At 40.6% G+C, this 27598-nt stretch overlaps 2 protein-coding genes across 8 annotated transcripts in view; both read right to left on the minus strand.

Moving 5' to 3' along the window:
* si:ch73-181d5.4 (uncharacterized) overlaps positions 1 to 8042 on the minus strand; it is a 34495-nt gene extending 26453 nt beyond the window's left edge. Inside the window, exons 1-7 of one of the 2 annotated variants that reach the window (XM_056384664.1) lie at positions 7438 to 8042; positions 5291 to 5372; positions 5138 to 5182; positions 3837 to 5004; positions 3467 to 3713; positions 2940 to 3209; positions 2574 to 2754 (exon numbers count right to left, since the gene is read on the minus strand). In XM_056384664.1, coding sequence (XP_056240639.1) covers positions 2574 to 2754; positions 2940 to 3209; positions 3467 to 3713; positions 3837 to 5004; positions 5138 to 5159 — 1888 coding nt within the window. In that variant the 5' untranslated portion in view covers positions 5160 to 5182; positions 5291 to 5372; positions 7438 to 8042. Of the gene's footprint in view, positions 1 to 2573; positions 2755 to 2939; positions 3210 to 3466; positions 3714 to 3836; positions 5005 to 5122; positions 5183 to 5290; positions 5373 to 7437 lie in introns of both variants that reach the window. The other variant, XM_056384663.1, reaches the window with a different exon arrangement.
* Positions 8043 to 8174: 132 nt separating this feature from the next.
* Positions 8175 to 27058, minus strand: LOC130174635 (MYND-type zinc finger-containing chromatin reader ZMYND8-like). 6 transcript variants are annotated; one of them, XM_056384665.1, is made up of 22 exons: positions 26884 to 27058; positions 26551 to 26786; positions 26104 to 26314; positions 21063 to 21133; positions 20319 to 20482; positions 18061 to 18282; positions 17469 to 17582; positions 17201 to 17293; positions 17002 to 17089; positions 16866 to 16921; positions 16692 to 16769; positions 16470 to 16585; positions 15877 to 16352; positions 14716 to 14844; positions 13591 to 13755; positions 12640 to 13152; positions 11547 to 12023; positions 11298 to 11446; positions 11114 to 11194; positions 10940 to 11018; positions 10546 to 10785; positions 8175 to 9395 (listed from the first exon to the last, which is right to left on the minus strand). In XM_056384665.1, the coding sequence occupies exons 3-22, from the start codon at positions 26232 to 26234 to the stop codon at positions 9217 to 9219; spliced, it is 3621 nt and encodes a 1206-aa protein (XP_056240640.1). In that variant the 5' UTR covers positions 26235 to 26314; positions 26551 to 26786; positions 26884 to 27058; the 3' UTR covers positions 8175 to 9216. The 6 variants fall into 6 exon arrangements, with proteins under 6 accessions (XP_056240640.1, XP_056240641.1, XP_056240644.1 ...); XM_056384666.1 differs by having other exon boundaries at positions 18061 to 18204; positions 26884 to 27042; XM_056384669.1 differs by lacking the exon at positions 13591 to 13755 and having other exon boundaries at positions 26884 to 27043.
* Positions 27059 to 27598: the final 540 nt, after the last annotated feature.

Consider the following 27598-nt stretch of genomic DNA (forward strand, 5'->3'; position numbering starts at 1 on the left):
TGACGTGGGTATGTGAAGGTGTGAGCAAAACTGAAGGGGATATGGTTCAAAATGTCAGGCGCATGGGTGTATTCATACGGTAGTGGAGTAGATCAAGTAGTCTTCCTTAAACACTATACCCACACTCAGTTACAAAAAAGATGCCTATCCTCCACTGAAGTCCCACAAATCCTCCAGCTCTAGACTTTGTATGCGTGTGCATGGTGAACTGTATGCGGCTTCTCCATTTGCAGACTTTTCTCAGAGGCTCAGAGGAATGGAGAATTTTACTGTCAGAGGCCCACTGACACTTCAGTATCATCTTCATGTAAATGCAACAACAAGTCTTCTTTTCACTGTTGGATGGAGTCCGGGTGGAACCTCTTTCTAGCGTGTGCACTGATGAATCCTCAAGTTCCCCCTGTGTCTCTGCAGCAGCAAGAAGTCAACTCCTCCTCACCAGATTCCCAGTCCCTATTCATTCAGGATGCTTTCAAATCTAATATTGGTGTGTCCGTGTAACGACTGGTCCAAGTGTGTGTTTGTGTGTTGAGTGTTGATGGTTAAGGCACTGTAAGTTGTAGCATCAAGAGACTTGATGTAAAAACAAGGCTTCAGGTATCGCAGACTTGGAAAGTTGTTTGCACATGACACCAGGGCAAGGAAAGTCGTAAAATGTTGTATGTATATGTAATGAAGTGCATTTCATAGATTAAGTACGGCAATTAGTATTAATTTACTCACGCAACTTTTTATGCAACTGCCAAAAAAAAATGTATCCTACAAAATGAATCTTACATTTTTAAAACTTCTGCATCCTTCCTACTTGGCACTTCAACACTGTGGTCCTTCTTTGAAAAACTGAACAATATTTAGAAAATCCATAAGGTTTGGGAACTACGATGTAGTACTGTCAAGCAGGCTTCACAGAACCAGTGTAATCGATGGTACTGAGGAGTTGTGAAAGGTTTGATGTGTGGGAGTCTCAGTTTGATGCCCCAAGGCAAGACATCCTGAGTGCTGTGGCTGTAATTTTAGCTTTCTATCATTGAATCAGCTGTAGATCAACTACAGCAGGTCAGTAAAGTGTTCAAAAATGTTGACTGACAAAAGAAGCTTAAGTTTGGAGAAGTTAATTCTATTCTTCCTTAAAATGGTAAACGTCAATCCACCATTTTTACTGTGCTGTTTGATTTGAGGGTCAAGACCTTGTCTAAAAGAATGTCTTCAGTAGTATATGTGTTTGCACAGCTAGGTTCTTTAAGCTTCTCTTTTTATCTATGTATAAGCATCTTTCCACAGTGGTGTCTAATAATGTCTTTTAATTGAGCTTCAGTGTTTGTTCTTGACGAGCATTTTGACAAAACAAAATCTTATCACAATGTCTCTAAACGTCTGAAAAGCGAGTTATGGAGTTTTTGGAGTATCTGACTTTAAACTTGTTAAAATTGATGTTAAGGGAGCTATTTGTAAATTTTGCTGTTGCTACATAGCCAACATTAGCTGTTAACTTACCAGTCTTGGCAAGAGCTTCAGTCATTGTTGCATTTACAAGAGGTTATAATATGACTTCTGCGCAGGGCTACTTCTTCAGGGCAGACTGGATGCTACAGTGACTTGGTATCAGAAAGTGACAAGACAATCTCACTGGGCCGGGGTTAGCTGGTTAGCATTCTAACTACAGTACAAGAAAAGAAGTGATAGAAATAGAAGCAAAACTAGGGGGTTGGAAAAGAAAAGTAATTAAGTTTTATGGTGAACTCGCAACATTTCTTCCAGACAAGTAAGTAAACAGCTGTTAATGCTAATGTTGGATATGTCACAATAGGAAAACTTACTTAAATATTGGGAATATGTGAACATCTTCCTGTTCAGCACTGAAATTAACATGTAAAAATATACACTTCATGTGGACTCTACGGTGAGAAATGGACCCTAAACCTTGACTCTCAAATCCATTTGAATATTCTTCATACTCTTAACGGCCGGCAGCTCAATTCATAGTATGAGGATGTTTCCAGAAAAAAAGACTCAAGTGCCATTGTGTTAAGCCGTCCTTTTTACCAACTAAAGCTTCTGCGATCTCGTGTTCATCATTCAGTGAGTGGTTTTCATGTATATTTTTCAGAGAGGACCTTTGAGTTTGTAAAAGACCTCAGACAAACTGAACATGGAAGCGGTGTGAAAACCAAGCGCAGTAAAGCACCCTGCCTACCCAGCACTACCCCATATACACACACAGTTGGTGTGTTGCTCAGTTTCCAGTGATGAGACTGGTTTAAGTAAGTGCAATTTGTTGAATACTGGAGTCCTGACTAGTGAAGGCCGTTTGAGCAAAACATTTTGGACATTTAGATTCAACAAAGGAACTATAAAAGTGAACATACTTACCCACTGCTGACCCCTGCTACTTATCAGTCATCCCAGAGAGAAAGAGTTTGTGTATGAGTGTGGGGGTGCTTGTGTATGATTGTGTTACGTACTTGATTGATTCAAAAAGGGACTAAAATCTCTAATGTCAATAGAAACTATTTGTGCACAGTGTTTCAACTGCTGTGTGATTTGAATGTGTACGAGTAGTGAATGGTACATACACGCTGTGTAAAACTTAGATGATGGTATGGAAGTGGTCTGAACTTCTGTGAGACTGGGGTCGCAGGCTAAGGGAGATGCAGCCTCCTTATTCCCTCCATCATCTTCCTTCATGTCCTCCTCTTCACCCTTTTCCTCAGCTTTTCCTGCTAACCTCTTAGACATCCTAACCGACCTCTGACCCTGGGAAGAAAATATTTACAGGAGGTCAAAAATAAAGATAATTTCATTTTTTAAGCCTTCATTTTTACACTGTGGTTTCACATTAAAAACAGACACAAACTATGGAAAAGACCCGACAAGAAAATATCTCTGAACAGCTCAAACATCTGTCTCAGTGTCTAAGTCTCAATGTTCAAATTCCTTACCTTTGCAGTGGGTCTGGCAGTGGCAGCTTTTCTCTGTGGCCGCCCTCTGGACTTAGGCGCCTTAGGGACAGACAGTGTCTTCATAGTAACAGCAGCGTGCTGAAGGATGCAGTCAGTGCCACAGTAAACAGAGTCCGGTAGGGCTTGTTTGGGGCACCCAGGTCCAATGCACAGGGGAAGAGAGCTGTCCATCTCCATCTCAGCTTCGGGTTCAGGCTCTGGCCTAATCACAGGAGCCTCCTCCGCCTCCTCCTCCACCACCACAGTCTCCTGAAAACCGATTCTCATCTTAGAACCAGACACCAGACTTCCTTCATGCAAATCAGCCATTGACTCATAATACAAATATTACACTGTGTTGATTCGTTACATAGTTACTGACACCCAGAAGTGACGAATATTCAACCTACATACTAACTACAGCTGGAAACAAGTTGAAAAGCAATTTTCATTCATTATCTTTATTTTTTGTGCCTATGATCAATGATCCATCTGGAGATCACTGACAATCCAAATGAAATTTTAACCTTCAGGGCTTGCTGCTCCTCATGCCCCTCCCCTTCTTCACCAGAAGGACTTAGTGTCACGCATTCGGAAAAGCTAAGCTCAGGCTCTGGCTGAGAGTGAGGCTCAGACTGAAGTTGCTTCTTGGTAGTGCAGGGGGGGCAGATATACTCTTGCCCTTTTTTCTCCATCATACGGCCTTGTGTTTCACTGATACCAATACAGTTGCCATGGAACCACTCCTGGCAACTGTCACAGCAGATCATGAACCTAGAAGAAGCAGTGAACAAACAGTAGTGATCAGGAAGTGAAACTGACAGATGGTTCAGGTATGCAAACCCCTGGAAGAGCAGCTCAGTCCAACAGATCTTGTTACCAGAAATGAGCATGTACCTTTTATTGTGTTTTTGTCTGCAGATGCAGTATAGGGCATTGGAGTCATAACCCTCAGTGTCCGATATGCTTGAATACTCTCCTACATTCTCATCGTCTTTCTTCTTCTCCTCTTCCTCCTCCTCCTCCTCTGGTGCATCATCATACTGGCCAGGAGTTACATCAGTAATCTGGTCTAAATCAGTGTCTATGATTATGCAGTCTGAGCATGAGCGCTGCGCAGGACTCATATCAGAGTGAGAAGATGAAATCTCTATTTCAGCAAGGCTGCGTGGTTCATTTTCCTCCTCTTGCAATTGCTGCTGTGGCTCGGCGGCATTAAAAAGCATCACCTCATCATCATTGTCCACATCAGCTGCAATGCTTGACTGGAGCTCCACTGCCCTGCCCCTCCCTCTGCCCCTTCCTTTCCCTCTGCCCCTACCTCTCCCTCTGCCTCTACCCCGTCCTCTGGCCTTTCCCCTTCCACCTTTACCCCCTCGAGCTCTCGTGTCTCCCTGCTTGCTTTTAGATGCTAGCTGCTCCTTAATCTGCATCAGAGTCATTTCATCACTGTCCTCTTCTTGACTAGAGATCAACACCACATCATCTATTTCCCCTCCTGCCACATTGTCAGGAGCAACTGTCTGCAAAATTTCCATGTCATCAGCTGATTCCATATTATCAGGCACCTCATCTATAGCCTGAGGAGGAAGGGCCTCGATGGCATCGGTAGCTTCCAAATAATCAGGGGTTGCTAGTGCATCTGGCATGTCCATCGACAAGCCCTCATTCCCGCCAAGTAGTGAGAAGGCAGTGTGGAAAGCAGACCCAAAATCCTGCCATAAGCTGGGGTCAAGGCTCCCTCCTGCAGAAGCTTCCGAGGCTGGCTTGCTTTCCTCTGATGCAGGTGATGATGGAGAAGACCACTCGAGGTCCTCTATAACACTCCTAGTTGAGCATGTAGCTTTTTGTGAGGCACGGGTCTCTGTAGTAGTCTGAGGTGTCTGGTTGGTTCGACGACCTCTGCCTCTCCTTACAAGTGGAGGGCTGTGTGTTAGGTCTCCAACTTCTTCCATGAACTCCCGTCTAGCGATCGTTGTCCGCCTGAAGCCCCAGGACTTTTTAACCTGTGACAGGGTTGGCCTGACGTTCGACTCTGCCCCTTCTGTCTGGCTCTGCTGTTCCTCTATTGAAAAACAGGAACACACAGAATTAACATAATGCGAACCAACATGTCTTTCATGTTCATCTGCAGCTACAGTCTGTCCATGGAAGCAATTTATAGACCACAAAATCAGCTTTACCTGAATTATTATCACCTGTGATGTGGTTATTTTCCATTGGGACATCCGTAGGGAACAAGGCTGTCAAAACACAGAGGATATAATTTGTTGCTATACAAATGTAAAGGAATGTCAACTATTGGTAAATTGGATGAGGCCTTAATGCTGAAAAAAAAGTATCCAAGGTACCTCTACAACTAATAAGTTGATGGCTGCCAAAGCCTAATTTTCAGGACGCTTGAAGTGTCATTCCACTTGTCTTTCTATGTACCTGGGTAAATTAGGGAGGGGAAATACAACAAAGCAACTCCATTAGATTAAAGGTCATTATTGATACACAAAAACATGGCTTAACAGTTTAACTCAATTTTAAAAGACCGACTGGTGTAGGTGATGGCACTTACCGCCATTCATTCCAATTTGAAAGTTTCATTGAAAATAAAAACTAAATTCAAAAACATACCTCTAATACTTCTACAATGCAGTCAATTGCTATTGCATTATGAGAAACTAACCTAAAACCAATGGTGTCTAACCAACATAAATCATACCTTAATAAAGGTTATAATTTTTAGTTTTTGTTGACACTGCTTTAGAGAAGTGTTGATTCAACTACTATAGAATTGTTTTATCTTGATAGGTGTTTATAATAATTCAACAGCTACAGTTTCAACCAGCACTGTATATGATAACCTTCATGAGGGTAGGATTTATTGCAGAGCTCTGGTATAAGACATTGCATTAGTTTTTGCTATGTGTACCTTATAAACTGGTCACTGAATATATATTCACATTTATAATCCCTGACCATGACTTGACATTTTAGGGGTCATTTTTCACTATTTTCGAAAATTTTATACACTGAACTAATTTATTAGTTGCAGCCCCAAGTGGTTATCGTTAAACCTGAATTTTTTTTACTGATTAATCTAGTTATTGTTTAGTGTATAAATGTTAAAAATTGTCTAACAAGACTAGGTCAAAACCTAGTAAATGGCCGAACCATGTATGGTAAACAGGTGAAATTGAGGTTGTAGTTGAAAACTTTTGAAGAACCACTGTTAACAACTACTTTCAAGCTAAAATCTTCACTAAAGTCACTAAATGTCCATGGATGACATAACACACTAATTATCTTACTCATGAATCATCGTGTCACATTTGCATTCTACCTAGTGTCAGTTGGTTTCAGCCATTTTCTTCCCTCCTACTCTTTGCTGACATATACAGTATTTCAATACAGCCAAATTTGCAATAAAGCTATTCTCGTTTACATTAGTTAGTTTCTGTTTTCAGGCAATGGAGCAAGTTTTAAATGGTGACTGAAATGCAGCCCTTTAAGACTACATCTCTTTAGTAATGGCATGATTGTCTGACTGACTTGTTAAATGATCCTTCAGAGACACTTAGATGCAACAGAATTTTTTTCTTTTCTTATTTATTCAGCCTATGTCTAGGTAACAAACAGCTGAGTGCATTTGTACATACTCAGTTTTCAGTGTATTAGGCAGACCTAGCTCAAACTAAGATAAAACCGTCGTGCAATAAATCCTACTTTCCTGAAAGTTATAATGTTTGTTTTTTGTTGTAACTGTGTTAAAGAGGTGTTGATTCCATTCTATATTATTTTATAAGGATGTAGTTTGTGGTGCTGTGTTGCATTACACAACGAGGTGTTTCTGTTTTTTAGTCTACTCTCTTTCATTAGAATGGCATTGAAAAATATCAGAAACATCTGTCAACATAGTGCATCACAAGACCACAAATTGCAGCTTCCAAAAATGACCATACATCATAATCAACACCTCTTTCACAGTTTCAATAAAAACTACACATTATAACCTTCATGAAGGATTTATTCCAGGATTGGTTATTATGTATTAAACTGCATTAGGTTTAGGTGTATCTAATAAATTGACAATTGAGTGGATGAAAAAAAGCAAATGGTTTATTTAAGCAGAGACTGATCAACAGGAATTAGAAATAGGTGGGCTGTCCACAATGCCCCTGTACTCTACACTTAACCAACACCCGTTAGCAAAACAGAAACGAAACAACAGACCTTCCTAATTTCAGTACCAGAACTCAGTCGACTGTAAAAGCACAGAACGAAACGTTCTTGCAAATACTCGTGAGTTTTTCTGGAGAGGGAGAAGTCTTGTTGAACACGACGACTGACATTGTTCTCTGCAGCTAGTTTAGCTGAAAGCTAGCTGCTACACTATCTGGTAACAAAAGCAATACGGTGGGAAGCTAATGGTCTTCAAAGATACCGGCACAGGAGTTAAATGTTGCACAATTGTACACCCACAATCTGAGGAAAACTGAAATCATACCTTCAATATAAATGACAAATTTTCCAGTTACGGTTACGTTCGCTCGGCTAGCTATCTAGCACAGCCTTCCATTTTCTCTGCCGTGCTGATCGTAACCTCGCGAGAAGTTGCAGGCGGAAAACAACCGTGTTTACAGCCGCTGTAGCTGTTAATCTTTTCTTTTTCTTAATTATTTTTATTGAAATATATTTTTTCTTTGCCCGAAATCACAATCAAATTGTCCAACTTTTATAGGAAAATAACTGTAGTCTCGGCTTTTGTATTTTTTTTTTTTTTTAACAATTTCAGTTCACACATTAATAGTAGGCTAAGAAAAACAAATTATACATCATACTAATATTGTAGGGCTGCAAATACTTTGACTATTCGACTACTTTTCATTATTGATCAATCCACCAGTTATCTTTACAATCAACGATCGATCGTTTGTCAGTAAAAATGCTTCTTCAAATGTCTTACAAGCAGTCTAACATCCAAAGATATCCAATTTATTGTCATGTGACAAAGAAAATTATGAAAGCCTCTTATCTGAAAGTTTAAAAACAGCAAATATTTGACATTTCTGCTCACACAATGACTAAAATGATTATTTAATGACCACGATAAGTGATTCATTTTGACTCAACTAAACAAGGTGCAATGGGCAATGTCAATCTGAGTGAATTATTTTCCCAGTGTTCATGATGGAAGTTTGATTTCTCACCACTTTGAGGACATTAAACCAAAACAGACCAAACTGATCAGAGCATTTTTATTTTTGCTTCACGAGTCCATATATTGTATGTACAATATGTAAACAAGTACGTGACACAAGCTCAAAACATACATGCTCACAACAAAGAATATCCAGCCAAAAAGCAGTTTTTCTATTTATACCTACCCAGTTCTTAGACACAGTCTGACCAGGATTTACATCAGCTTTGGATAACCGGTTAAACAGAAACTTCGCTCAGCGCTGACATTCATGTGAAGTAATTTATTTTCAAATAACTTTTTTTTTTTTTAGACACATAGAAATGTGATTTAATTAAACATACTATAAAACATATAACACTATAAATATTGTTCAGTTATCTTCTTACAAAACCTTTGTACAGTTTAAATTTTTTTTTAGTTATTTTTAATAAATCACAGATATTTTTATGTAGGCCTATACAATGTGGAACAACAATACAAAACTGGTATGAGCCAAAAATGTCACTGCTGACATGAAGAGGACATGGCTGAAGACATAATGTGTAAATTTGCATTACTCAAAATACCTCAGTTGATGTGAAGAGGACATGGTTTAAAAATAAAGATGAAACTTGCATAACTCAAAATACCTATGGTGGCACCATGATAAATGAGTATTAACTGTTGATGGCTGTTTCAATAATATGGAGAGCAGTCAACAAAATAAAACCACCATGAAGCACTTAAGAGCAGCATTAAAAATGATAATGTAGCAAATATTCTGTGGGGTGATACAATCTTGCTCAGATTGGAAAAGTGGTAACAGAGCTATAACATAAAACTACAGTATGAAAACATACAGACTCACATTTTATTTCTCAAGACAGACTACGTTCACATGGTAAATCCAACAGAACACAGATTTGTGGAAACTGTGAATGAGGGATAAACCAAAAATGTCATGATGCACATGTGGGAATGGAAAAATCGAAGCGATTTGTTGCAGAGGTGTAGGCCTTCAAGCACCAAGTCTGACGCCACGTTTGACGCCACAAGCCCTACAGCGGCCTTGCAAAGTCTGCCAGAGTTTCTGTAGCGTAGCAGTTAGGTCACAGTAACGGCACCACTGTCCTTACTCTTGTCCATATATGTGGGAGAGTTGCTTTTGTCTGATATGGATCCTGCTCCTGAGGGCAGGGTCTGTGTGGCAGGAGAGTGAACTGATGATTTGACTGAAGGGTCCGAGTTGGGTTCTGCCTCCGGCTCCTGTTGCGAAGCTGTGGCTGGAAAGAAAAGCAAAACAGAAAATGAGAACATGGACACTACCATAGCTGCTTGTGTGTCTGCAGAATCTGCCTCTTACTCCACAGGTTGGAGAAGGGGTCAGGAATGATCAGTTAACCTATTTGTATTTATTCTTGCCAAGTCATACAATACTTGATCAGTATAGATACATCATATTGGCCTTTGAAGAAATTAGTGCTTGTGATCATGGGGATAGGTTTATAGACAGAAGGACAGGGAGGACAGACTGTACTGGGGACAATTTCATATTCATTTTTACACCTGACCCTGAATAGCATAAATAGCTAGAGCAGAGAGGGAGCTGCCTTCGAATTTCAAGCTGGAATGTTAAAAAAAAAAATCAAACTCAATAAAAAGGCAATAAAGCATATTTTTTGTTGCACAACATTGAAATGGTATTGAATAACCCATCTGAAAAAGAATGAGTCTTATATCAGAATTGTATGAGTAGAGAGAAAATAACTTTGCTGCTAAATCCAGGAACACAGCTCTGTTTGACAGACAACAACCTACATCCTCAATACATAATCAGTAAGAGATAATAACTGTGTCAAACACATCATGTTTTTGTATAACACTCAAGAAAAACCCAGAAGTTTTCTTATTTTCATTATAGATTAGTTTCACATCAGGAGAGGCACCCATCCTAATACTACATAAAGTAACATATCCTCCTCCTGTAGCAGGATAGATCACTGATGCAACCTCAATGCCACGTCCTAAATGTCAAACAAGATTTCAGTTTTGTGTCAGAGTGCTTGACGAACATGTATTAGGTGCATCATCCGAAACAGGAAACAGTAACCGAAGATGAAGTGGAGAAGCATTCATGCTGAGCGAACACAGCCCGAGGACCACTCTCAGAAAGTGCCCAGAGGCCATCCTCTATCCTGCCTGTAAATGCATTTTTAAGTGTAAGTGTAATGTTTTGTTTAAAAAAAATGAAGATAATTTTAAAATCTACCAAACAGTGGCTTTGGTATTCATATTTGCAGATTAATGTTTTATTCCAGTTGCAGAACCCTGGTGTCCACCACAAATCAACAACTAAATGTTACAGAAAAGAAAACAGTCTTCTCCAGCAGAGCAAGGACAGAGCGTGCGTCATAATGAGCATGCTCACATTACCTGACTGCGTGCAGGACTTCATGTGCTCTGGCCAGTGGGCTTGCTGGCAGGGGTAATCACAGTAACTGGTGTTCCAGCAGCAGTAGAAGATGGCCTCCTTTCTGCAGTTAGCGCACCACTGTTTCTTTTTGGTCTCATCCACTGCTTGCTGCTTTTCCAACTCCATCTGCTTTTTCACCTCAGCCACCAACCGTTCTCTTTCCTGCTCCAGACTCTGCCTCATCTCTGCCATTGTCAGTTCTGTGTTGAAATCAAACAAACACAAATAACTCAAAACTGATACCACATGTAAAACAGAAACACCTGTAACCATGCGATATTCAGGTAATGACTGGTTTAGTGTCATGTTAACTCTTCGAGGTGTAATCACACATGCTGGGAGTGGGAAACTTACCGAGATTGTGCTTCATCTCTGACAACTCTTGTTGATGCAGCCACTGGAGCTTTTCAATCTCTATCCTTAACCGTCGAATCTGTGGCAAAAATACACAGCGATTATAATCCCTTAAATCTTGCAAATTATTATTACGACACATTAAAAAGTACCCATGTGTATGCCAGTATTCACCTCTGCAATCGTGTTTCCTGATGTGCTTTTGGAAAGGTCATTGTAGATTTCAGTCATTGTCCCCTTTATTGTGTCCATAATCTGCAACATTTTGCCAAAAACATGTGATATTAGTCCACCATTTTAACTTCTTTCACCACTTTAAGATTCATCAATCTTCACAGAGCTGAGAACCGAAACTCACTTTGTTTGTGTACTTGGCTATATCTGCAGCCACATCGGCGGAGACCGTGGGGATCTGTAAGTCTCCTGACATGAAAGAAGAAGAGCTACTGGATGGGACCTGGGCAGCTGTGGATGAGGACGTATTCTGAGGTGGGTCTTTTTGTTGCACTTAAGGGGATAAAGGTGGAAAAAGGAGAAATTATAAATCTTTTAAAGCACATTTTGTGAAGTTGAGTGCTCAGATGAATGATAACGCTGATGAACATACCCTTGACTGCTTGTCTGGTCTGATAGCGGGTACTGGAGGAGGAGTTCTGCTGTTGTGACTGCAGCTGCTGTAGGCTACGTGTTTGCCCCTGAGTCTGGGCCTGTGTTTGCGCTGCTGACTGCTCTCCATGCTGCTGCTGCCTCTGCACCTTCTGCATATGCCACTTCTGAGAGGACGTCTGAAACTTAGTGGGATTCCAAACCACTGCCCGCTGCACAGCCTGAGCTGTCTCTTTAGGCAGCAGAGGGCGCTGTTTCTTTACAGCTGCAGGTACTGGGGATGCTGCGGAAACTGAGGTGGAGGCAGGAGAGGGAGCACTGGTGGGTCCGCTGTTAGTTGTGCTGGCACTGGGCTGTCCGGAAGATGCAGTGGAAACAAGGTTGAGGGCTGCTGTGATGCCAGGTTGCAAGGAGTCTTTCAGGTTGGAGGCAGCTTCCCGTGACGGTGCTGCTGCTGTAGCAGATGAAGGCAGTTTACCTGGGCAGAAAAAAAAATATTGCTCAGGCATTCTGGATTTCTAAATCAGGTGCTTTAATAAAAGGGTTAAACAAAGAGTTAGACTTGAAGCCATTTTATAGTCTTTTGGATTATATTTGTCTCCAAGGAACAGGATTTCTTTTAGAACAATTTGAAATTGAGTAAAGGAATGGATGTGTAAAAAGTCACCTGCAGACTTTTAACATTTATGCCTAATCCTAAATGACTTCGGAAATGGAAGCGATTCGAGAACATTGTATTTTGGAAAACGTGTTGAAAGAATACAAAATTTGTTGCCTTGTATTGAAAAGCGGATATTCAATTATATAGTAGTATAGTAATTATAGTATGTTTTGTATGTATTTCATCCTGTATATTTTTTCACTAAGAGTAATTGTATTTTGTAAATTGTATCTTTTTTTTTTTTTAGAAAAAAACAACAGTAATTTTTTGCATACTTGGTATCTTTGCTGATTTATCATTCACATAACTTTTCAATAGACTGTATATAAGTATGACACCGGAAATGGCCTCAAACGTCAACCTGACAAAGGCAAGATAGCACAGAATGAGAGAGTCACAGGAAAAAGTGGATACAGTACATCAAAGGCCTCACCTTCCAACTTGGCAACATTAGACTCTTTGAGAGTTTTGGCAGCAGAAGCCCCTGGCTCTCTTCTTGCCCTCTTTGAGTCTCGGCCTCCATGTTCATCCCCAAGGTCAATCACCAGCTCTCTTTCAGAATCAGAGTCCTGCTCAGCCACTGATGTAGCAGCGGCTGCTCTGCCCTCCTCTGGAGCTTTAGGCTTGTCAGTGACGGGCTGAGACTGGGGTGTTCTGGGCTTGTCCTGCAGGTCCCTATCTGGGCCATTGCTGCCCTGTTTCTCTTTGAGCAGGGGTTCAGGGGTGGCTTTATCCCCTGTCCCCGTTACTCCCTCCTTATTCTCTCTGTCCGTGCCAGGTTTAGGCCTTTTTTTCTCTGCCTTGTCTTTGTCGTCCTGGGCGGAGCTCTTTGGCTTGTGTTCCTCGTCACTGAGATACTCGCTGTCACTTGAGTCAGATTTCTCAGAGTCTTCAGAGTCACTGTGATCCACACCTTTATACACATCTTCAGAAATCTCATCTATCCCTGTATGGAGAAACATACAGTCTTCATTATATATTTTTTAAAAGTGTGAAAGACTTTTTGTTAGGTAGAGTGAAATAAAGACTTTTTTCTTTGGTAACACCCAAACAGAGTTTCCCACCTCTAATCCCAGTCAACAGCAGTCACAGAGCGTCAGATATCACATGTTTCACCTGCCCCGTGTTTTGGGGGCGAATTCCTCATAATTCATCACCACTTAAACTGGCAAACTGTCTCAAATCTTTTGTAACAACAATCTAAATTCTTATGCAAATGGCCATTTGAGCATCACACAACAAACCTGAAACATTCTTGAAATTACTTTAAAATATAATTGCAGTTGTTTTTGAGTATCAAGAAGCAACATGATGCAAGATGAACAGTAAGAGTTCTGGGCCAAAAAAAAAAAAAAAAAATAGCACCGGGTGATTGTATATGTACCGAGCTGTGCCTTGCAGCTTTCAATAGTCTTGTCCAGGCTCCTGATGTGTCTCTTTGGAGTAGGGAGAGCAGCTGATGCTTGTTGTTGCTGATGTTGTTGTTGTTGCTGCTGCTGCTGCACAGTCTCACTCAGCTCCTTCAGATCCATTTCAGCCTTCACTCGATCTAAAAGGAACAGGTCAATGTTCAATTTCAGTGCAAATTCTTCTCTCTTCATGTCTCTTCAGAGTATTGGCTCGCATGAGATGGGGACTCGAGTGTGTGACTTGGACTCAAGTTGCACTTCAGTCGCACACACTGTGACTTTAGACTTGTCCTCAAAAGACTTCAGACTCGACTTGGACTCGAGATTTGGGACTTGTGAATTGTTACCTCTGCCAAAGAGGTTAAAGTGTTCACCCATGTCTGTTTGGTTATTTGTCAGCAGGACTACGCAAAAAGTACTCAAACGATTTGCACCAAACTTGGTGAAGTGATGGGGCAAGGACCAGAGGAAAAACCCTGTGAAGTTTGTGGCAGATACAGATTATTTACTATGACTTTGAATTTTTGCTAACTTATACAGAGGAAAGTAAAAAAAAAAAAAAAAAAATTAGGATGTACCAATTGTTCTATTTCATTTATTATTCCACAAATCATCATAATTAATGTATCCTCTTTTTACTGCATGATTCTTGTAAAGTGTCATATGGCCATATGTGATGGTGTATGCAGATGGATTTTGGTTGGCAAATGCAAGTCAAAAGTCCCAGGCCAATTTTTTTTTTTTCACTTTTTCCCTAGTTCATTTGACATTGGCATTTTTTTTTTTTTAGGTTTTAAATGTTTTGGCTCATTAACAAGGAAATGTCTGATGAGCTGAATGTCATTCCCTCCTTCAGTATTATGTGTAACTTTATAGATAAAGGAGTGGTGATAATGCAGCACTTGCTTTGATTTGCTTAGATATAGTAATGCAGTGTTCTAAGCGGACTGGATGGCATGCAGCAGATGACAGAACGTTCATTACAAACTTTAGAGACTTGGGACTTGACTTGGACTTGCAAAAAATGACTTGTGAACATCTTGTGTCATGATGATGGAAATGGTGAAACATAAAAATATACTTGTGCTGTTGGTACTGACCCAGGTTGAGATTGAGGATGCCGCCTGTGCCTGCTGTCCTCTCCTGCTTGGGTACGAGTCCAGGGTTAAAGGGCTTCGGGCTTCCTGTTACACTTCCTGCAGGACCCATCTTTCCTGAGACAGGAGACGCTGTAACCACAACAACAAAAAAATTCAACCTTAGTTATTTTTGATTTACATATTTAGGTAAAATGGTTCAAAATGCCATCACTCCACTGAAGGCTACATAGCAAGGGTGATGTTAGTCTGACTCGTTGGATGAAGATTGTGGGTAAAACCCTGCAACTGGCAGTGTGTTTCATGTGGCAGTCTCCTCCCCTTCCGCTATCTACACATTAACATTTTCAAAATCCCCTTCACGACAGGAAACAACAACAACAACAACAACCTCCTCTCAGTAAGAATGCTACATGTCAAGTTTGGACGACGATTTGGATTGTGCAATCACACAGTCGACATATGTCTTTTACTGTTTTTTGGGGGCGTTGCCTTTGCAGAAAATTTGCCATTTTAATGACAGTGATCACTTCCCTTGCAAATGTTCCACCAATACAAGTCCCCTCCTCTGACACTATTTTGCAGGGGCACCGTCAATACATCGCCCACGATGATTTAAAGAAATACAAACAAGCCAGAGTGTTTGTTTCCCCTATAGCATAATCACATTCTCCAGCACTAACACAGTGCTGTGGAGATGGGTATGTATGTATGCATGTATATGATATGTGAGACTTTTGAGCTGCAACTGATTTTTTGGCCACTTGGGGATCGAAGAAGCAGATGTGAACACAACACTGACCTATTATGATCTCTTAAATTGATATGGTGAGCAAACAGTTGCCCATTTACACATCCAGCAGTGACACAACAACATTATAATTTTCAGAGATGCACTGAAAACAACTGCCTGCTGCAACTGGTGATGCTACTGATGAAGCAGTGAAAGTGAAAACTGTATATTTGCAGACTGGACAGCTAAACAATGAGCTGGAACTCACTATATAAAACTCCTTAAAGCTGAGATTCAGATTGGCGTTATAATTCTCTGTAGTTTCATCACTACAAACAACCTTTTTCACACTGTCACAGTGTTTTCACATTGTCATTTGATATATTTTCATTATAAAAATATTGATAATAGTCACTTTATTATTTATTTACCAGAACAGTCCATTGATTCCTCTCCAGTGCTGTAATGGAAGGCAGGATTCCTACTGGCCTTTTCCATGTCCTGCTCCCCATCAGACCCTGTGTGCACTGAAGAGTTGGTGCTCATGGGGGACCGAGGCATGTCCGTCATGGAGACCCTCCGACTCATACCACTGGGTGTAGAACTCTTGCTGAGGACCATCTTAGGAGATGCGGTAATATCAAAGTTGAAGCGAAGTTTGTCTGGTTTCTCCGTCTTCACTGTCCCAGCACTAGGGTTGGAGGGGTCCAAAAGCATCTGTAGCTGGTTGTTGGGTGTGTAAGGAGTACGGAAGGGTGCATAGTTGAAGACCCCAAATTTCTTGCGAATGTTTTCCACATAGACCTCCATCTCTTGCATGGCACTGTTGAAAATGCTTTTTGTCTTTTTCACAGAGAAAGGGATCTCTTTGGACATGAGGTAGCAGTTGTTGATGGGGACCCAGGCCCTGCCGCAGCAAAAAGTACAACAAAACATTTACCAAATTAGAATTGGCCTATATTTGGTCAAACAGCCGCAATACAAGGAAGTAATTTCTTCTGTTGTGCTCAAGAGTTAATCTCACCTGTCATGTTGCCCAAAGAAGCGTGCGTCTACCTGCCCATCCTTTTCCCGAAGTGCTTTTGCTGGCCAGAAAGGAAAACCCTTAAGCTTTGCCCAGACCAGGGGGTGGGGTTGACTCTATTGGGGACCAAAAAAAAAAAATTAACTGTTTCACAGCTCAACAGTAAGCCGAGATGTATAAACACTGTTCAAATATAGTATTTAACATAATGTAAAGACCTACACATGGCTCACAAAACCAATTGTCCCTTTTTTGGCATGAAGACAGGTAGCACTCTGGACACACTTCAATTTCATTCATCTAAAACGCATATTGAATAAGAGGGACATATTTAATTTATCAATTAGAAACATTTAGAGAAACTTTGCTATTACTGAGTTCGAAAAGCTTCTTTACCTCATGTTCACAAATCTTGACAATGACTTTCGCAGTTGCTGTTAGTTTGTGGTTACCTAGAATGAAGTCACAAGCTGATTTGATATTTTCTTTTTATTTAGTAGAAAACTGTGTTTGCTATGTCAAAGTTGCTTACCTCCATTATAGATGATGCAGTTGTGTAAGATCCATTTCATATCAGCAAGAAAGGCTTCTGTGCAGCCATACATTTTCTTTTTGATATTCTATGAAAAAAGGAAAAGTAATAAAATGAAACACAAGAAAAAACAAAAGACAAAATACTTTGCATGTTTTGACCATTTTTGGTGCAAATCAAATCAAATAAATAATGCTACCTTTTCTAAAGTACACAGGTCCATGGGATGGAATATGTACTCAGCATAATCTGGATGCTGTTCCAGAGACACAGGCTTCTGAAAAGGCTCTGTCTACTTACACAAATATAAAAAAAGAGAAGAAGAGAAAAGAGAGAAACAGATGCATTAGCCATAATTTGAATGTCTCATTTCCTGGACTTTTGTTTGACTATGAAACACTTTCTTATACATAGAATGATAATAACACCTATTAAACCAGCATTAAATGGATCTTAACAAGTCTTACCCCTGGCTGTTTAATCTTTTGGAGTGCAAATTTGAGCAAGTAGGACAGTTGGTCTATTGTCAGCATCGTCATTGCCTTGCTCTGGGTTTCAATGCATTCGGCAACTGTTATTTTCTGCAACAACAACAAAAATGATTCATGACATAAATGGAAATATAATGAATGTAACAAACGTCAAGCAAAAGGTCTGAACACAGGTATTAATATATATTTACATCTTAGCTGTTGTAAGATCTACATCATCTGCTGTCTTTTGATTTAGCTTGCACAAATGTTAGATGTTCACAACTGTGCCAGTTAAAAGACGTGCACAGTAAATTTTCCAAAATGTGAAGAAGTAGATTACAACTTTAATCCTCCGACATCTTGCAATCAGTTACGCTTGCAGGGGTGTCATACCATGTGTCTTGGGAGGACCCGGAGAGGTTTTTAGATCAACCTCAGACTAAATTCACTCATCAGTTCCTCCTCTCTGACTGAATGGCACATAATCTGACACCCCTTTTGTCAAACAGGCAAGTGAGATTGTGCCTTGAGTGCCACGATCTTTTGTGTACACCCACACTAATCATACACGTCTCCTGCAAGATACCTCACACTCGGGACAGAACCAGTCGCCCTCGGGCTCGGCTGGTAGTTTGAGGCACTTGGCGTGGTACACCCTGGGGCAGAGCTCACAGCAGAGCACCTGGCCCTCGCGGTGGCACAGCCAGCAGTAGAAGTCATTCCTGCCGTCCTGCGGTACAACATCAACAGGGTCTGTGGTGAGTGCTGGCTGCTTCATATAGTAAAAGGGACCATGTCTTAGCTCTGACTGAAATGCAGGCAAGAGAAACAGGGGGGGAGGTTTCAAAAAAACACGCAGGAACACAAAAAGGTGCAGTGCAACAGAAACAAGGCAGCAGTCAGTTGGGGTAAGCAGGATAAGCAGCATAGAGGGCAATTAAGGTAATGAACCCAACACAATACTGTTTTAATCAAATGCAGTATACAGCAAAACAGTATGCCCCTTGTCAATATCTTTAAAATGTTGAAAAATTCCACAATTCTGTCCATTTAATAAAAGCATAAATATTTGACTAACTAAACTATAATGAAAGGTTCCTATTAAAGAATCTGCTGTAACAAAAGTCAGTCGTCAAAACTCGACCCTGTTAGGTGTGGATGATACCAGCCTTGCAAAAATCTGTGGAGAGATTTTCTGCCATTCTTCACAGATGATTCTTTTCAGAGAGTTTTTTTCAAGAGTTTTGTTGTTCTACCTTCTGCATTAAAATACTCCAAAAGATGTTCTACTGGATTCAAGCCTTACTTAGCCAGGTCACGGTTGCTTTTTTCTTCTTTAAAAATTCTTGTGTGATTTTGTCATGTTGGAAAATCCCTCTCCTGCCAAGCTTCTTGAGACGGGGAGCCATCTTTTTATTTAGTATTTGGCTATAAAAACTTAGATTTAGTGTGGTTCAGGTACTTCGTTACCATGTGGAGCCATGCTGCATTAGACACAATACAGGCCAAAACTGAGAAAGCTGTGGTGTTCAGTTTACCTTATAAACTTGGTCATGCAGTTAGCCTTAATCAAAAATCACAAGTGTAATCAATTTGTTGCAGTGATCACAGGTGGTCTGACTTTTGTTGTACTGAGGTTGCACTTTGGGGCTCGTATTTTCAATGTAGTCTATTTAACCCGTTTGTTATCGATTGTACATGGGACCAAATTCTCCACCATTTAAAAGATGATGAGCGAACTGATGAGACAGTTTTGAATCATTTAACATTTTAGTGATATTGCACAGGGGCGTACTGAGTTGCATTGTCTACTATATAGGATGTCTTAACATCTAGTCATGTGACAGTTTCAGTCAAACAAAACTAACCCAACAGGTTTTAGGGTGTGACCCTAAGAGTAGCTCATCTGCTCACCTGAGCGTAAACACAATGCATGACATGATTGTCTGGTAAGTCCCCAACTGTTACATCACTGGTGCTTCATTATTGGATAAATAGAAGCTGATGCATCTGTTTCACAGCTCAAGGTGATGATGTTTCACTGTCCAAATTACATTGAGTTGACACCAAATAGGTTTTTGGTGTTCATTTATCTTTAGTGGTAACTTTAACTGTCATTTATTTGACCCTTTCCAGAAAATCAAAGCATGTATTCTAAACCTATCATGAAGGCATATGCTGAAGTCAAAAAGACTATAATTATCTTTTAACATCATGCAAGATCAACATGGGGCTAAAGGACGAAGGGGAATCACTCAGCACCACATTAATCTGGCAAGCGTATAATAAAAACATCTGTGTCATAGCCATATACTACCAAAATGCATAAAATTTAAAACACAGCAAAATAACTGGACATAAATGACCATAGGTGATTGATGTCACATTTAAGGAGTCATCAAAAACACAAGAATCCAAAATGTCTAACAAAATAAGTGTATTTGAGTTGACCATGCATTTATAACACAGTCTACACAACCTGCACAAGACATAGCAACTCTCACAGGAAGTCACACCCCTACTTGTTGGTCCATTTTAAGCTGTATGCTGCAGTCATTATCAAAATGGGCATGTTCTCACAGGCAATGTGGCACTGCGCTTTTTGAATCTCGTGCTGCAGTGTGTGCAGGCCTCCAGTCAGAGTTTGTTCAAATTTATATTCTTACAGAAAAAGATAATTTGCCTGATAATTTATATAACTTCCCAAAATCAACAACCATCTTCTTTGGCAACTCCAACTTGTGGTGTCGAGGGACTGAGTACTGCTCCATTCACCTCCAGCACCATAATCCACAGCCTTTGAGAACACACCAGATTTTGAAATGAGTAATCTGAAGCCCTTACCTGGTCTTTATTGTTACAGTTCACGGCCCCAGGCTTCTTCTTTTTCTTGAGAGGGCTGGGGGAAGTGTCTGAGGGAGAGTGTCCATTGGAGGAATGGGTGGGACTCGACACCTTTCTTTTCTGTGGCGCCACTGGTCGTTCTGCTGACCCCGGTGGATCAGGGACTGGACGCAGAAAGACAACCAGGTCATCACACAACACGAGACGGGATTGGTCACCACAGAAGACCAACATGTTACACAAGCTTAAGAAGATTAAAAGATAGATTAAAAAAAAAAAAAAAGTTTACAAATCAGAAACCATAATACATCATTCTTAGAGCTTGATGAAAAACCAAGAGAGGATGTGCAAATTGAAGCAATTCAGTTTTTAGCAATTTGATAATACTGAGTGTTTTTATCAGTCATCAAGAAAATGTTAATATTTAGTACCGACAGCAATCACACTGATCCAAAAGGTAATTAAAAAGAAATAATAGAGGATACCAGTTAAACATTTTGCATTAACACTTGATAATAACAAATGGCCACAGGCCTCCCTCTAAACGAACTAGACCCTGTGTTGATACTTGACACAAAGAGGCAGGCAGCCAGGTATAATGGATTATCTCTGTACTCCTAAGAGACCAACAAAATGCATTACACTGCTCTCGAAGCTTGCAGTAAATAACCTCTACGTTCTGTGAAACTGAGTCGCCTCAGATGTCTGACTCTTAATGCAAGGTACTCGGCCTTAGAGACTTACCTTTGGATCGTAGAGATGCATCCATCCCCTCTACCACATCAGACTCTGTCTTTATCTCCTCCTCAGCCAGACTGCAGAGCACCGAACAAGAGCGAGCAGAAACACAGAAAGAGAGGCAAACACAAAGTCAGAAAGGGTGTTCAGAAACCACAACAGCATAACAGTAAACAAGTGGAACACCACCTAAGGCACCTAGGTCCCAGTGGGTCTGTCAACTGGGATTCTGCAGATTTCCATTGATATTGTTTTCACTGGAATTCAGCACATCTCTGACATGATGGCACGAAGTTCACATCCTTTCCATACTATCGGTGACAAATGAGTCTGAATATGTTCTTTATGTTCCAAGAGAGAGGATGGTAACAATCGCCATGGCAACGCTCCTCTCTGCTAGGCACAAGTTGATATTCACAACAACACGTAGGACCATTTAGCTGACATTACCCCGCACCTCCGTCCGCCAGGAGACGTTGCAGCTGTAATATTTTAGCTGGACTAGGTCCTGATCTTTGCTCTGTGCTTTGTTTATGACAAATGGTGATTAGTCCCATAGTAACAAGAAAGCCAGAGGGAATTGGTCCACATTACTGGAGGGACAGTGTCTCATGGCAATTCGCAGTATGTTTCTGCCTCCTCTCAAGCCCCTTCAGTAACAACAGGATTGCACACCTGAAGGATTTGGGCCCATTCTTGGAGACCAATAGCAAGAGACCCGTCTCATTAGCTTCAAAACAGGGTCCGTCCAAATATTTTTGGCCTACATCTTCATCACAGGCATATTTCAGAAGCCCTGCTGATCAAAGTCATATTTATAATACTGGCATTCTGTAAACAATATGTAATTTATGAACCACATATTATATTTAGTATATATTCAAACAAATGTGGAGTAAAAGTAGATGAGAATTTGGTGTTTCCAATTCATAGCTCAAAATATAGGCTTCATTTACTGCTCTGTTTCCAACCTGATTTAAACAGGCCAATATTAATATCATACATCAATAAACCCATAGATTGTGAATCACTCCAAAAGCTACGAATACAGCCCCCTCTAACACACACTAAAAGCCTAATTTCCCGGGTCTCCAGACCTGCTCTCATTTCCTCTGTAGCAAAAAGCACTGGAATAAAGGGGGTCCTGCGATAAATGAAGGTCTTTGAGTGTTTGGCTCCTCCTTTGTTAGAGCAACAGAGGGCCTTGTTCCAAAGATGTAGCTTTTATTCACAAGCCCCGAGGAGAAAACCCTCGCAAGGACCCCTGACAGGTCACACACTTGACCAGTGCATAGCTTTGGCTGCAGCTCTGGTTTCCAGCTTGGATGATGGCTTTACAGGCTACAACTCAAAGGTCAACCACATTTGTGGGATAAGCTTTTTTTCTCCTCTTCTGATAGTCAAGGAATGTTCTTCAGGTTTCCTTCTCCACCATTATAGAGGCATTCCATACAAAGTCGGTCAAGTGTCAGTTCACTGATAGGCGTATGGAGGTTACCATTCATATCCTAAAGGCTTCAGGGAATCAATTATTATGACAAACCCAACACTATCATATCAGCTTTTAAACCTACACTTATTCAAACACTTGATGTTTGCGTCACAATCCAGAGCTTTAACAGTGAATTAAGATGTTATTTCTACCAAACAAAAAACAAATACCGGTTTACTACCAAGACAACACTAAAACTCACAAACATCAGGGCTTTTCTAAATAAATTCCTTGTGTTTTCAGACCTTAAAAACTAGTGATTACAGACAGCTGATCACAGTGAAACGTAGAAAAATAAATGCATCATCAGCTTGTGGTGTCTGAAAAATGAAAAACATGGGTTGAGCAGAGTTTCTTTAAAAATATGACATGGGTATCTTGTTTCAGCCTGCCAACAGTCTCTCTTACACTCTCTCTGTCACATACACACACACACACACACACACACACACACACACACACACACCCCCTCCGGGGCCTTCCTGTTCCGGACTGAGTGAACAAACGAGGCCCACATGAAAATAAGAAAGCGTTAGCCAAGTTGCTCTGCTACGTGTACCACAGCCCTGAAAAAAAAAAGAAAGAAAGAAAAAAGAACATTCGCCATCACCAGGCAGCACAGAGCTGCTGAACAAAGTGCCACAAGCCTATATTATAAACATCACTAAACACTGCTGCAACTACCAGGAAGACAGGATGACCAGTAGTAAAAAAGCATGCTGATCCAAAGGGCATTTTCAGATCAGGAGCTATGATCCATCACACAAGGAGAGTTAGGCAAATAAATCCTCAGCAGATTCTGGGATATATTCCAGAGAGACCCAGGTTCAAGAAAACACTGACAGTATTCCCATCTGCAAGTGGTACCTGATGGACAAAAAGGAGACAACACTGAGTCAGTGCCTTTAGATTCCACTCCTGTGAGAGACGAGCAGGGTTCTCTCGTCACAGAAAATGGAGGCCACAGCTTGCTCCCCTCCCCCCTCTCCCCCATCCCCCACTCCGAGGCTCAGACTCAGGCACTGGCACATCCATGCAGGAGGACCAGAGAGATGTGTGGAGATTACAGTCCACAGTCCAACATTTTAAAAAACAAGACCATGTCAAAACCCTGATGGTTGATCCCAGAGCTATAGTGGAGAAAGCAGAGAGGGAGACACGGGAAAATCCAGCATAGCGAGAAGCACTCATCTCTCTCCCTTTTTTTTTTTCCTTCAATGTCTTCGATCTTGGCTTCCCTCCTTCCCTGTGAATACTGCTGTCATAGAATAATTAGATTTCATTTTGAAGAAAGAGAGACCAACCCTGTGAAACCACACTCAGATCCAAAGCTATTCTCTATGACTAAAATGATACAGTTTCTACACATCAGACAGACAAATACCTGAATAAATGGCCACATTATATGACAATCCAGGAAAATGCATTCAATACAAACATCATATTGTGCTCTTTACACTGGAACTGGCATTGAAAACACTTAAGATTAATGCCATTGACTAGAAAACATCCTACTCACCCTGCTACACAAAACCCCATTTTTTATTATTTAGATTATTAGGTTTAGTAAAATGACAACACACATTCAGCTTTCGCAAGACCAATAACCACATGCAGACAAACTAATAAATGCATACTATTAGCGTTTGCCTTTCCTGAGATAATCAAAACAATTAAAAGAAGATGTTTCTTGCCTACATTTCATAAAATAATGATTTAAATAACATTAAGATGCCTGTTTTACAATAACTCGCAACACTTAATCAGCAAATAAAGTATACTGCTAGTAGGCACAGAATATGCTGTATGAAAGAAAGATTTGACCTGGATTTTATATAAGGCTGTAAAGGGTGAATCAAAGATGGCTGTGGAATTTTCCAGAAGGCCCTTGCTCTCCCTGCCGCTCTCCCTCTGATTGTCAATCTTTAACCTCAACTGCAGCTGCAATTGGCTGGAGGGCCAACAGGGTGGAACATTATTGGTCGGCTGTGCTATGCCACACGGATCACAGTGTTGCAGGCTCCCCTTGTCCTTTTAAAATGCATTTTTGCTGCAATGCAGAGATTTCCCCCTGCATTAGACGGTTTATTTTCCTCCAGTTTAGCTTGGCTTTCTTGATTATGACAGTATAAGCCAGAGGGGATTTGAAAAAGGCCGTCAGGGAGATTATACTTGTGGTTGTGATGCATAACTCAATGGCTGTGCTATTCAACCTCTGCCGTCCTGGTTATAGACTTCATACACCAGCTCAGAAAGAGGCCCAGAGGACTTGTTCACAACGCCATAACGTTTTGCATATAGATCTCTAACTAGCAATGTAACATATATATTGCATGCTCATCTAGCCACAGTGGTGTCATGCCTTTTTAGTAGTAGAAGCTAACTTCTGGTTTTGGTTTTACAGAGAGACTGAAAAGATGAAACACGGATTGTAACGTTACTATTTTCTGGCTGTCATGTAGATGAAACATACCAAGCCAGCCACAAGAAGAAACAAAACATTCTTTGTCTCCCCCACACAGTTGGGACTGCTAAAATGGTGATAAATGATGTAAAACAATGTACAGTCTTTATATGTTCTCTAAAATAAATATGGAACGTCCATTTTGTTTCAAAACTTTGAAAATTGCTGTTTGTTGCTTAAACACTTTGTGACTTTATCAACCTTAAATTCTATTTTTAATGTTCAAACGAATTTCTTTCTTAATCTTGACAGAAAATATACAAAACCTGTTGTTTTGTATCTATATCTTATGTATCAGTAACATTTCTGTTTGTGCGTCTGTTTGTGCGTCTGTTTGTGCGTTAAAACAGGAAAACCCCACAGAGTCAGAATAGAAAATAGAAAACAAAGCTAACAATCAGATGAGACTTAACACACAGCCAAACATTTCATGTACACTGAGACATTTACATACATACATACATACATACATACATACATACATACATACATACATACATACATACATACATGTACACATCACATAATAACCTGAAAGTCTCATGTTGTTTCTATGGCCTGCTGTCTGATCTATGAAGAGAAACCTAAACATCTCCCAAGAAAACCTCTCTAAATACAAAATGGCCTCTGAGAGTGGAGGAAGCAGTTTCAAAATACTGCTGTGGAGCTGACAGACCCCCGGGTTGTAAACTCGGGCCTATGGCTGTAAACAGTGGTAACCTGTCTCTCAGCATCTAATTTCTTAAGGTTTGACTGGAAGAACTGGCAGAGGATTGCCCTTTGACAAAAGACTTGTTTCATGAGGGTCATCCTTTGACCAGCATGGAGCATAGAAAGTCCAGCCTCTGTACAGTTTATTCCATTTGTACTAAGGCAAAGTTTTCTTCAGTAATTTATTTATTTTACACACACACACACATATATATATATATATATATATATATATATATATATAGAAAATTAGACAGAAACCAGGATTAGGTTATGTCCTGCACTCCTTATTCTCCTAAAAAGCACATCTATTGCCCCCCACATCCATTCCTTAGCCTGGCATGACACACAAGAAAACAGCAGAGAGCCAATCTACTTACAAAGGGTACATAATATCCCCTTCCTCCTCCCTTGCCCATCCCCCATTCTTTCTCTGCCAGGCTACAACACAAGACTGCCACAACAGAAAGGAGATGTGGGTGCCATTTTTAAATCTAACTCTCTTTTGCATTATAAAAAAGGAAAAGGATTTGCCATGGTCCACTCTGCCTCCTGTATGGCAGCCTGGTTGTCTGGGGCACCCATGTGACCCTGAGACACAGAGAGAGAGCAAGGGTGAGAGTCGTTACCCAACCCCCCACCCTCCTCCACAGCACTGTGGAGCAGAGAGGCCTGGCAAGGCCTCCAATCCACCCCAGCTCCTCCTCCTGCACACTAAACTGATTTTAAGGTGTGCACGTTCATCATGAGAAACTAACAGTCACCACAACAACAAGAAGGAAGCCATGTTGTTATCAGAGAGTTGAGATAAAAAAGACAGAGCTTACCTCTGTGGATGCATGGCTGCCTGACACACTGTTATGTCAACACTTATAAAACATGGAGGACACTCTCAGCCCTCAGCCGGGGAAGGCTCCGCTCTTCAGGCAAGGCGATCAGGCCCCAGTGATGTTAGCCAGATCCTGACTGGTCGCTTTCCTCGCAGGCAAGATACAAGGCTGCGCGTGATTGGCCGAAATGTTTCCTGAGTAATTATCTTTGTTCAGTGCAGGCAGGGGCAGCACTGTGAGTGTCAGAGACAGGGGAAGAAAAATAAGCACAGAGCTAGGCCTAAAACCACAAAATAACATGATTAATATGAGTAGTTTTGACATACAAACCCCATATAATAATGTTTTGAAGCTTCCACGTGTAGAATCTGGCGGTAGTTGTCTTATTTGAAGGCTTTAGAAGTAGAAATGGCAGCATGTAGAGTGTGAGGAGCAGGACACCATGGCTTCTCAGCACAAGCCTCCATTTTTTTATGTGGAGTGGGCCTTTGTTTAAACTCCTCCCTCCCTCTTGGCTGTTTCCAGAGAAAAGACAGGCTATAGCTCCTCAACTAGTTCAGCAATTCAGTTTGCAAAAGAAAATAAAAGGATATAAAATGAGATAATACAGTATCTAGTAGACCTACAGTTTTGAGGTAGCTATTCATTTTTATTTAACATTATTTTAACATTACTGTTGTTACAGTTATAACCTTAATATACAATGACCCATTGACAATTTATGTGCAAGCCTATGTTTAGCAAATTGAAATAAAATAAGATAAAATAAAATAAAATAAATATGCATGTACCCTTATCCTCCCTCATAAGAACAAACACTCAAATTAAAGAATGATTTTATAAGTGTCAGTAGGGTTTCCTCTTTGACGCTTAGGTTTGAACAGTGATCATCAATAATTAATGAATAAAGCACCATTTTGTTTCTCATCCTTTTAACTTTTAGCAGCATATTGATGCGCGGTAACATGCTCAGTGATCAGAAAAATAGAATAACATGAAATGTAATGAACTCCTACACCATAACCCTGCCATAAACACAATCTTG

This window comes from Seriola aureovittata, chromosome 9, assembly GCF_021018895.1.
Source record: "Seriola aureovittata isolate HTS-2021-v1 ecotype China chromosome 9, ASM2101889v1, whole genome shotgun sequence".
NCBI classification, from domain to species: Eukaryota; Metazoa; Chordata; class Actinopteri; order Carangiformes; family Carangidae; genus Seriola; species Seriola aureovittata.

Bases quoted from the DNA above. Each gene is read 5' to 3' on its own strand.
- LOC130174635 (XM_056384665.1), bottom strand. From the start codon at position 26,234: ATGCAAAAGAGAGTTAGATTTAAAAATGGCACCCACATCTCCTTTCTG. The intron at 18,283-20,318 runs GTAAGGGCTTCA...CCTGCATTTCAG, and splicing joins ACTGTAACAATAAAGACCAG to TCAGAGCTAAGACATGGTCC. The intron at 17,294-17,468 runs GTAAGACTTGTT...TTGTGTAAGTAG, and splicing joins AAAAGATTAAACAGCCAGGG to ACAGAGCCTTTTCAGAAGCC.